Below are 12,059 nucleotides of genomic sequence, written 5' to 3' on the forward strand. Positions count from 1 at the left end.
CCTTACGGGCTGTGTGATGTTAGCAAACTCCTGAACTTCTCTGTGCCTCAGTTTCCTGGTCTATAAAATGGGAATGATAATAGTGCCTATGATGTTGCCATGATAATGAAATGAGCTATTGATAATAGTTGTAAAATACTGAGAACAGTATCTGCAACGTAGAATGTGCTACAAAACAGCTTGTTAAAGAAAAAATACTGACATGAAAAATTTATCTGCTCCATTACTGAGTGAAAAAAGATCACAGAACATTATATATGACCTCATTTCTGAAAAATGTATATGAACATACATAGAAGTGAGAAAGACCTTTCTTCACTTTTTTTACACAGTGTAATAGACCTTATACCTAGGCAGTGAAAGTTTGGATTATTTTTACTTTCTTCTTAGTATTTTTTATATCATTCCAGGTATTAAAAAAGAAAACAAATAACAATGATAATATCCAATTGGTACTCTTGGATACTTTTGGAATCTAAATTGGTGTGAGCTTTCTAGGGGGCAATTTGGCTATATGTAATACACTTTCTGGCCCAGTAGTTCTACTTTTAGGAATTTATTCTACAAAAATAACAAATAATAATCCACACATACACATATATACACATACACAAATGCATACATATACACAAGGGAATGTTTATTAGAGCAATATTTATAACAGCAAAAAATATGGAAATAACCTAAATTTCACTAAATGTACCGTGGTTGGCATGAACAACGGAATACTATATGGCATGGAAAAGTGACGCCGCAGAGCTCCATGAAAGATCCTTTCAGTGAGGGCCGTGAATACCCAGGTGAAGAGTCTGCACTTTCCTGTGAAGGGGAGACACTGCAGAAGTGTGTTTTGGGAAGAAATCCCCGAGGGCAGCACAGCCTGGGGGAACATCCACGGACCGGGCTGAACTTCTCACACGCCCTCCAAGTTAGATCTAGGCCTAAGGCCCGGAGGAATCAACAGCCAGAATGTTCGGTGCTGCTGAAGAGGATATCCCTGATTTCTAACCACAACTGTGCAGAAAGCCCAGGAGTCTCTCAGAGGGGGACTGACAGGACAAGTCAGCCGTGTGAAGGCACAACACCAAAACAGACTCTCAACGAGACAGCCCTGAACGAGCAGAGAGACTTGGGTTCTCACAAGGACTCGGGCCAGTACACGCAGAGCTGCCCTGATGGCTAGATCTGGCCCCTCTGGTTAAAACGAGACAACCATTGAGTATTTGTGCGAGAAAAAGAGAGCGGGGGCCGGGGCGGGGTGCGTGTGTGGGCGCGTGCGACACACTCAGAGGGCAGGGGACGTGGGTGGAGAGAGGAGGGGAGCAACTGCATGAGCAGGGCCGGAGGGAACGAATCCCCTGGAGATGAGCGCCTCAGGTGCAGGGCCGTGGCCTCCTAACCCTTCCGCCATCGGCCACCTTATTGCTAGAACTCTGTGTATTTGCCGAAAGGACATTAGGCTCTGAAGCAAGATGCTGCTTCCTCCGAAAGCACCGTGCTCCTGCCCCGTCTCTCACACGGTGAGTACTCACGCTCTATCTTGGGACGGCGGCCAGCCCGCTGCCTTACCTTGTTTGAATCCGTGTCCAGTATTTGCATCAGCCCCTGCAGCCTAGTAAGAGCTCACGTGGTCACCTTAAGAGCAGTTTAAAGGAAAGAACAACATTTTGTGTTTTCTACAACTTGCAACAGGTGTTGGCAATGAGCCTTGGCCACCTACCTAGATGTTTGATAAATATGAGGTGAGGTCTTATCTCAATAATTCACCCAATCTGTGCTAGGATTTTACACACCAAGTGTCTTGCTCCACTGTTGGGAGGTGTTTCTAGGACTTAAGAATTGGGGTTCAGAGTCAGACAGTCTGGGTTCAAAGGCCAAGATCCCTTTCTAGCTAAAGAACCCCGGACAAATTGCTTAATGTCTTAGTGTCTGAATGCTCTTATCTATAAAACAGGAAGGCCAGCAATAGCACTGTGTCCATATGGCTATGAGTAACAGTAACAGCTAACATTTATGGGCTGTTTCTTTTTTAACTTTTTATTTTATATTGGAGTACAGCCGATTAACAACGTTGTTACAGTTTCATGTTCACAGCAAAGCGACTCAACCATACATATACGTGTATCCTTTCTCCCTCGAACTCCCCTCCCATCCAGGCTGCCATGTAACATTGAGCAGAATTCCCTGTGCTACACAGTAGGTCCTTGCTGGTTATCCATTTTAAGTATAGCAGTGTGCACATGTCAGTCTTATGGGGTGCTTTTGAAACGGCAAGTACCGTTCTAAGCACTGTACGAAGTCCTGTCTCATTGAATCCTCAGAGTAATCATATTAGCTAGTGCTGTTTTTATTCCCATTTTACAGATGAGGAAAATAAAGCAGAATGAAGTTAGTAAGTACTAGAGCTAGGATTCAAACCCAGGCAGCCATAGTCCAAAGCCCAAATCCGTAACCAGAACTGCATGCTTGGCGTGGTACAAAACACAGTAAGAACTTCCTAAATTCTCAGACGTGGTTTGAAAACTTCAAAAATGGTGCAAGAATCAAACAACAACGACAGCACGACAGCAAAGGCCCTCAGCTCTCTGGTGCAATCTTGCCGTTTCGGTCCTCCTAGAAAGCCGTCTAGGTGACGTTCCCTACTCACACTCACATGTCCTTCGGCCTCTTTTAGAAGTTACTTCAGAGCTGAAGCCTTGCTAAGTACTTACCTGGAGGAAGCACCTGGTATTCTTTACTTTCTTCAAGAATACCTGCCACAATCTAGGCCATCAAGATCACTCACTGGGGCCTCGAGCATCCCAGTGTCTGCTCTTCTGTTCACATGGTCCCACTCATCCACTGAGACACCCTCCCTCCTTTACTCCAAATGCCACCCAAACTGTGACACCAGGCTCAGTCCGGAATTCCCATCAGAACACTTTCTCAACTCCTGATTTATTATCCTGTAACACTTTGCATTTTAAAAGTCTTACCCCGAACATAAGCTCGAGAGCACAGAGACTGTCTGGGCCTCTCTGCAACGCCCCCGCAAGCGTCTACTCAAGTACCCACCGTGACCTGCGCTCTGGGGGCATCAGCTACCAGATGATACACTCGATTCCAAGATGATGTACAGTAACAGTCAGTAATCATTGCAAAAATGAGCACTTTCCAGATAGGTGGGACATGTCTAAATATGTGCGATTTCCAAGTAACAAGTGAACCCGTAAACACGGATGTGAGTAGTTACATCCATGTGAGTTATCAGAAGGTGACACGGTCGGCCCTCGGGCAGCACTCACCAGCCTCTCCCTCCTCCTCGCCCAGGTCCAGCACGATGATGCAGATATGCTTCCGCAGCTGGCGTGGGTTGGAGAACTTCCGGCAGCACTTGCTGCACTCCAGGCTGCTGGGAGTCAGGCTGCCCCCTCCCTCGGGGGCCCGCGGGCTGTCCCCGCTGGGAATAACGTTGTTTTCCGCCAGTTCCTCTTCGGGGCTGGCCTTCTTCGTGGACCCCTTTGGCCTGCCTCTCTTCCTCTTCATGACCGAAAACTCTATGAAGGAAGCAAGAGGGCACCATGTAGTCACAGGAGGCGACAGTGCAGGGCATGCACTCAATTTCCAAGTGTGGAAATACATTTGGTTCCACGTTTTATTAAAAGAGGAAAGTCTGAAGCAGTTCCAGAAATGAACAGCTGCAAACAATCTTTAGTGCTAATATCTCTGCACCTCTATGCTATTGTATAATCAATTCTGTAATAATGTGACTTAAGAATATCACTTTAGGGCTTCTCTGGTGGCGCAGTGGTTGAGAATTTGCCTGCCAACGCGGGGGACACGGGTTCGAGCCCTGGTCTGGGAAGATCCCACATGCCGCGGAGCAATTGGGCCCGTGAGCCACAACTACTGAGCCTGCACGTCTGGAGCCTGTGCTCCGCAACAAGAGAGGCCGTGACAGTGAGAGGCCCGCGCACTGCGATGAAGAGTGGCCCCCACTCGCCGCAACTGGAGAAGGCCCTCGCACAGAAACGAAGACCCAACACAGCTAAAATAAATTAATTTAAAAAAAAAAAAAGAACATCACTTTATCAGAACCTTTGCACGTGCTTCTTCTGTAAGGCGGGGAGGACGTTTCTGTTTTTGTTTTTGTTTTGGCCGAGCAGCCTGTGGGATCTTAGCTCCCCGAGCAGGGATCAAACCTATGCCCCCTGCAGTGGAAGTGTGGAGTCCTAGCCACTGGACCACCAGGGAAGTCCTGGGGAGGATTTTAAGTTGTGACCATTAGCCCCCAGTTCACAAACCAGGCTCCTTATGACCCAGCATTTCCACTGAAATCCAGTTCTCAGAAACTTGCTAAGGACTTCTTTGCAAAGCTTTCTCAAAGGCTGCTTGGCTTTTCATGCTCTTAATGAGCTACACAACTATTCAGACTATTTCAAGGCATCATAATTATTAGATGCAAATTGTTCTGATGAAAAAGAGAAAAAATAATTACAATCTAAAGCCACCAATTACAGGACTAAAGACAATATTCTTCAAGTTTCCTAGAAACCAAATGATTTAAATGTCATGATCAGAGCTGCTTCAGAGTAAGTTTCAAATCATTTTTCATCTTGTATTTCTTCTTAATTAGCATTCATTGTTAAGGCACTTGTCTCCAAGGGAAGGTGGGAATTAAGATGGGTGAGTGGGGTCAGGGGGCATCGTGCCGTTGTGTGAAGGTGGAGTGGTGTGTCTTAGGTGATGTGACTTGAGGGGTACCCAGAGGAGGCCAAGCAGGGGGCCAGCACAGCCTCGCCGCCGTGCCCTCTTTGGAGAGCCACCTGTCTGGCTAAGGCACGGCATGTCAGCAGCCCTCTTTGCATCTGAACATCAGGGCAGAGAAAGGGTCCTAGCTTCTAGCACCATCTTGAGGGAATGTCATCTGCGGAATTATGACACGTTCAAGCTCCCTCCTGCTCTCCCCAAGGCTACGGTTCTGCCCAGGAAACGTCAGCCACAGTGCCCACTGCTACCACCGTGAGGACCCCTTAAGTGGGTCACTTGTGCTCCCAAATCAGACAGGAAAACCATGGGGCGGGCGAGGAGGGCAGGAAGGTTCCTGAGCAAAGTCTGCAGGGAAAGAGCAGCGTGACAATGAGGGCTCTGGACAGAGAAGCCTGCTGTGACGTGGGGTCCCCAAGAGCTCAGAGGGATCAGGCACCAGCATGGGGGAGGAGCTGAGACGGGGAGCTCCCTGCAGAGCAGAGTTTCCACTGAGCTGCAGTGCTAAGCATGGCTCCCCCTTGACCTAGAGCTCCGAACCGGGGCCTTCCATGGCCAGGGCAGCCCAGCCCAACACACAGTCACTGCCTTCCCTCTATCTCACCGGACATGTCGGAGACGAGGATGGGGGTGGTCAGGAACAGGGGAGAAAAAAGTACTAAACAACAAGAAAGCAAACGAAGAGACCAGAACAAATGAGCAAGGGCACAAGCCCCTTGGATCCCTCTGGCCACACTGAGATTTTACCAAGGAGAATGTCAGCTGTGTGGACAGGAGGCCCAGCCAATGCGGAAGGGAGGCTGGAGGGGGAGGTGAGGAAAGGGAGGTGCAGTGAGGACAAACTCTTCACCTCGAAGTCATTAAAATTCTCCTCCTTATTACTCTTTACAACAGCAACTTACTGAAGCAGCAGTTAATAGAGGAGCAGAGTTCGCGAAGAGGCTACAAAACGCCCACCTCGTGTCCCATCCGCTGAGCTGCAGAAACGTGTTGCTTAACAGTTTGTAGGAGACCGTGGTCCCAACCCTGATGCCAGACTCCGCACCCCGCCATGCAGACTAAGGTCCTCCTCTGAAATGTCCTGAGGATGCAGCTGTGTAGTGAAGAAGGGGCTTTACCCGTAGAGAGCTCTGGCCTCTGCCCTCAGCCACTGGGGGTGAGCCCTAGGCCCCTGGAAGGCCCTGCCTGACAGCAGTGCCCATGTGCACAGGGGCTTTAGCCACAGGACTAACGCTGTGACTTGTTTCAGGGGCTCTGCAACAGGTCAGGTCAGTTCCGACCTCTGGATGAACTGGAGAAGAGAGGTCTTAGTCTGACCCCCAGGAGAAGCTGGAGACTGGGGGACAGCCACGTGAGCAGTGTGTCATCGAGCCCCAAACATCTCTGGACACCAAAGGCTTGGGCGAGCATACCTGGTTGGAAATACTCGAGTCCTGTCATGTAATGTAGCCAGAAGAAGGCAGCGGCGTCCACGACACCACGGGTGTGGGAGGGGGACCGAAAGCCCCTTGTCTGGAACCCCCTCCCGGTCCTGACCTCACCCAGGCATCTCCCCCTTTGGCTCGTTCTGACCTGTACCCTTTTTGTTTAGAACTGTCATCACAAGCACAGTGCTTTCCTGAGTTCTGTGAGTCGTTCTAGAAAATTATCCAATCTGAGGGAGTCCTTTGGGTGCCTCAAGCTTGTACCTAGCTGCAGAAGCGTGGGTGGCCCTGGGAGCCCTCAAATTTGTGGCTGGCGTCAGCAATCCTGGGCAAAGTCTTGCAGAAACCGTGCCCTTCCCCTCAGGTTCAGATTCGGCACTCATGGCAGCAGGGTACCCAGCGCCCTCTCCCTGGGGACGCCCAGAGCAGGCGGCAGCCGCGGTGCCCACAGGTGCGACCCCTCTCCCTGCACAGCGGGAGTGCAGCACGGCCGGCCGGACCCAAGAGTCATGCATGTGTCTCCCCACAGGCAGGACCCCCTGAAGACTGAGTCCCGTCCCGATGGCTTTTTATGCCCCAGCTTTTATGTGACCCGGTGTCCCACCCAGTGGGCACCCCGTAAATCGTGGTGACTGCACCCCAACAAGCAGGGTGCAATCTGCTGTCAAGGAAGAAACATAAAATCAGCCCTGAAAGCTCTGGAAAACCTCTAACACGACGGTGACAAAACTAATCTTACATCTTGCTGCATCCATAATTCAGTCCTCAAGACCAATTAGTTAGCTAAAAATGAAACATGCATAAACGCACTTGGAATCATTTAAGCACCGAAAACGAGTTGCTGCTGTCAACTACCCCCATGGTACAGAAGAGCGGAGAAGGCAAAACGGGGCGAGGAAAATCCTGTCGCCTCTAAATCGACACATTTTAATGGCGTCTGAATGGAGGAAATTTCAGTTCCTGCTCCTGTTCCCTGAATTCCTCTACTCAGGCATCACTGAACTCTGTGGATTTTGTCCTGAAGACACCTGCCCGTACACCCCGTCTCCGCTCACCTAGACCCCTGCACAGCATCTCAGAGTCCAGCTTTCTGTTCTGGTCTCTCTCAGCCTCCACCCCCTGTCTCACTGCCACTCTCTTGCTCTAGAACTTTCCATCGTTCTTGAGGACTTTGCCCCACGACTCTGAGACCTGGCTTTCCAGGCCCTTTATCACACAGCTCACCCTACACATGTGCGCACGCGTGCACAAACACACAGAAACACACACGCGCGCATGCGTGCTCGCTCTCTCTCTCAACCACTCAGGGCAGTGTTCTAGGCCTCCCTAAATATGCAGAGGGAATACCTGCCTCTTTTTTGCTTCCCTGTGCTGTGCGCCCTCCTGCACCCCAATCAGAACCCTAACTCCAGGCCCAGTTCACATCTCAGTACCTCCTCTGTGAGGCAGCTCGGCCGACCCTGGCTGGCCCCACAGTTGCGTGTAAGGCACACACGTGTGCAAGCTCACCCACACCATTTCCTGACTGTGTTGCTCTCCCCCCACCTTCCATCATACACCCTGGGTCCCACAGGATCTCGGGCAGAGCTGGAGACGTAGCAGATACTTAATACAGAAATACACGTTGATCAGCCGCTTAACAGGAAAAGATGCATTTCGAAAACAAGGCATTTCCTAGGTCCCAAGTTTCCAAGAGGAAGAAAGGGGCAAGCCACGGTGCATCTCGACCCCGTCCCAAATCCACTACTGGGGACAACTTCCTCACAGGCAGAAAATTATCCTTGTAGAGCCAAGACCTGACCTAGCAAAGGACGGAAAGAATCAGCCCAGAAGATGACATGAGCATCATGAAAGAAACCTCAACATTATCAAAAATCTAATAACATAAGCCCTTTATGTGTACATCACTCAAGTTTGTGAGGCACTTTCCCAGCTACTATCACATTTTATCCTCATAAAAACCTTCAGAGATGGATGCAGCAAATCTAACTCCTCGATAGGAAAAGAAATGAAGGACCGACCCAAAGGTTGAAGGGACTTGGCACATATTCCAGGACCTTCCACTGAGCTGGCAGACCCAGGATCTGGGTTCCTTCTTCACCGCCCAGATCTTTCTGCTGAGTCTTGTGGCCCTCGGGTCAGTTCTGGACATGGTAGTGGAGCCAAGAGGTGCACTGCAGAGAACAGCAGCTGGGAGTTGGGTGGGCCTAAGTTCAAATCCCCGCCAGCCTCAGTTTCTAACATGAAAAATAAACACAAAACTGCCTCTATTCTATACAGTCACCATTGATAAAAAGCAGTCCATTGAAATGCTGAGCACAGCACTTAGAAGGTGATCGACATATGGCGACTGCGCATTGTTATGGCTACAGGCGTGAGTGTTCTGACTTGGACTGTCTCTCTGAAGACACTATTACCTTCCCAGTCCGTCCACTGTTAGATCGTGTGATTCCTCGACGTACACCCATTCTTGTTCATTAAGGCACTTTTGCCTCGATTTCTTCATTTTAAAACATCTCACGCACCGAGAAAGCCAATATAGAATTAGAGGTGTATAAATTCCACTCTGCCTAAGACCAAGGATAAAGCCAGCCTTCCAACTCCCACTTTGCAGCTCAGCCTCCAGCCACACCAACTCGAGAATTTAGGAATATCCTGAACCACTAACACTGCCAGGCCCTGACAGTCAGCCTCCCCAACATTTAGCTCCCAGGAGCCCAGGCAGCAACAGAGGGACAGTGAATGATGTCAGAAACAAGGGACCGTGGGGCTTTTAGGGGCATTTAGGTTTTCAGGGACGCAGCACCCCTCTACAGGACAGGCTGCAGCCTGCCCTATAATGCAAGGCTCCAGGGAGGCAGAGGGCACCCCAAGACTGCTCCCTGTGGTTTAGCAGCGATCACGTGGAAATGCCACATAAATAACAGCAACAATTAATAATCACTAGGCACATACACCTCAGGCACATGCTAAACCCTTCACGTGCATTGCCCAGCAAATCCCTGAGGATTTCCCATTCTACAGAGGACACTGAGGCTTAAGAAAATTAATCAGGGCTTCCCTGGTGGCGCAGTGGTTAAGAATCCGCCTGCCAAGGCAGGGGATGTGAGTTCCAGCCCTGGTCCAGGAAGATCCCACATGCCGTGGAGCAACTAAGCCCGTGCGCCACAACTACTGAGCCTGTGCTCTAGAGCCCGTGAGCCACAACTACTGAGCCACGTGCCACAACGACTGAGCCCGCGCACCTAGAGCCCATGCTCTGCAACAAGAGAAGCCACCGCAATGAGAAGCCCGTGCACCGCAACAAAGAGTAGCCCCGCTCGCCGCAACTAGAGAAAGCCTGCTCACAGCAACGAAGACCTAATGCAGACAAAAATAAATTAATTATTTTAAAAAAAACTGAGAAAAAAAAAAAAAGAAAATGAATCAGTCTGCCCCAAGACCCAGAAGTAGCCAAGCTAGGATTTGAACCCAGATCTGTTTGCCTCAGTCCGTGAACCTCACATCCACGCCAGTTAGGTTAATATCGGAGCATAGAAATAGCACATTTTGACCTCTACTCTGAGTTCTGCGGGAAAACGATGATAGTTCACCCAGCCACAAGCTTCAGTGTGACCCAACTCCCGACCTGAACAGCCGATGGATACACAGGGGGTGGGAGGGCTAGAAGGGCACCGTGCACACACCAGGTTCTAAGACGTTAGGTACTAACATGCATTTGTCTCAGAATCCGTTTTTAAAAAGGCTAATATCTTATCCCCCTTTAACAGATAACAAAAGCCACTTGCCTAAGCCACCAGCAGCCCCTCCGTGGCTGTGGTGCAAGCTGACCCCTGCGTGAGGGCCACAGAGGGCAGGCGGGGGCCTGTCCCCAGCCCTGTCCCTGTCCCAGGTCAGGCTCCACCAGCAGGCGGAGCGCCCTGCACTGCCTGCGTCAGCCCTGAGCACTCTATCCTCGGTCACCCAGAAAGAACACCCACTGCTAACTCATCAGCCCAGGATGGAGACACCTTTCTGTAATCCCCACAAAAGCAGCAGGTGCGCCAGCGCAGCCGCAGCATCCCATGAAAGCCCCAGCGCTGAAACCTGAGTCCATCGGAGCCCGCTGCCCCCAGGCTGCCTGCCAGAGCAGACGAGAGGGCTCGGGGCTCGGAGGCTCCTGGGACAGCGAGTCCAAGATGCCTACACACTCAGAGTGACTTTACTCGTGGTAAGTGCCCAGAAGAGACAACACAGATTTAAACTTAGACGCCAACCTCCCCTGGGAAGCCTCCTTTCACCCTCCAACTAGACCACGTGTCCCCCCTCTTTAGCAGCCCAAACCTAATCCCAGAGAAGCACCTTCCCCACTGCACTGAAACCGCCTCTTTATCCAAATGCCACCCACCAGCCAGGAGGCAGCACCAGCAGGACAGTGCCTGGGCCTGCTCTGTGCTCCCAGCACCTAGCACAGCACCCAGGCATACAGCAGGTGCAATTAAGGAATAAATTAAGAAGGAGGGAAGGGGAAGGGGAGAGAAGGGAGAGAGTAAAAGGAGAAACGAACAGTTCCTATTAGAAGTATGAAAGAGGAAGATGATGGAAGAACCAAAACCCGGCTCTCAGCAGACCCACATAAATTCCTGCTCAGGTAAGCCCAGTGTCCCCGCCTCCATCAGAATGAACAAGTGTGTACACACACACACTCACCCAGCGCACACTCACCCATCACACACACTCACCCACTCACACATGCACTCACCCATCACTAACACACACTCACAGATACACATGCACACATTCTCTTTTACACACTCATACATACATACAAGAGGGAGAATGAACTTGGTCCGTTAAGGAATTTTTTCCTTGGACCAGAGCCAGAGATTTGATTAGCAAGAAGGGAGAAAAATAAAAGGCTCTTCTGCAGACCTTTGCCAACACGAGCAGAAGAGATTAAAAGGCTATAAAATAAACCAGAGGATTTAGGAACCTTCATGTTATAACAGGAGGCCAAAATAATAAATCAATTACTACTCAGTTAAAGGTTTAATTAAACCATTTCAAGCATCTCTCAACTTGAAATGAACTGTGAAGGTTAAACCTGAATGGAAATCATTAGAGAGAAACTAAGATTCTGGAAATCTCAAACTTTATAGACTTGGACAAAGAGGAGAGGAAGGACTTGGGGTTCTTAATGAAAGACTTTTGAAGAAATTTTCTCATATTAACAGTCTAAGTCTAATTAAAGTCTTAAGAAATACTTTTTAAAATTAAATTACACAGGCAACTAATCTTCCAGTATATACACGCACACACACACCCAAAGAAAATGTATTCAGGAAGAATTTAAGTGAAAAGTAAATGAGTTAATAAAGGAAAATAACTTTTAAAAGAAGTTCAAAGGTAAGAACCTGATCATACCAAGAGCACCACAAGAGCACCGCACGGTCAGGCCACTCAAGATGGCTGTACTCTTGCTCTCTGTCCATCCCCTGCCTGACCAGGGCTGCTTCACCTGCACCCTACTCACACGACTGACCTTCCTGTGTACTTGACCCAGGCCCCAGCTAGTGATAGCTTGTCAAAGGGGCAGTGAGGGGCGTGCCCCTCGACTGGTTTCCCTCCTAACTAATGAGCCCAGCTGACATCAATTTCCCTGTAACTGGTAATCTCCCCTTCCCCCCGGGGACGAGGGCTACCAACATGTCCTGCCCTCCACGCCCCTCACACAGTGGGGTGTCCCTCCCGGACTTTGCTTCAGACCTGTAAGCTCCCCCACCCATTAAACCCCTGATGCCTCTGTTGCTGACTCTGGGCTCTTTCTTCGGCCTTGAAGCTGGGCAAGCACAGGCCCTGGAGGCCTGCAGGATGCAGCCCAACAACTGGAGGAGACTCCCGTGAGCGCCG

At 49.9% G+C, this 12,059-nt stretch overlaps 1 protein-coding gene across 1 annotated transcript in view; it reads right to left on the bottom strand.

Moving 5' to 3' along the window:
- Positions 1–12,059, bottom strand: part of ZFAT (zinc finger and AT-hook domain containing) — a 187,258-nt gene that overhangs the window by 138,030 nt on the left and 37,169 nt on the right. The window contains exon 3 of the mRNA XM_060127706.1: positions 3,285–3,536. Coding sequence (XP_059983689.1) covers positions 3,285–3,536 — 252 coding nt within the window. The remainder of the gene's footprint in view (positions 1–3,284; positions 3,537–12,059) is intronic.

This window comes from Lagenorhynchus albirostris, chromosome 17 (genome assembly GCF_949774975.1).
Source record: "Lagenorhynchus albirostris chromosome 17, mLagAlb1.1, whole genome shotgun sequence".
NCBI classification, from domain to species: domain Eukaryota; kingdom Metazoa; phylum Chordata; class Mammalia; order Artiodactyla; family Delphinidae; genus Lagenorhynchus; species Lagenorhynchus albirostris.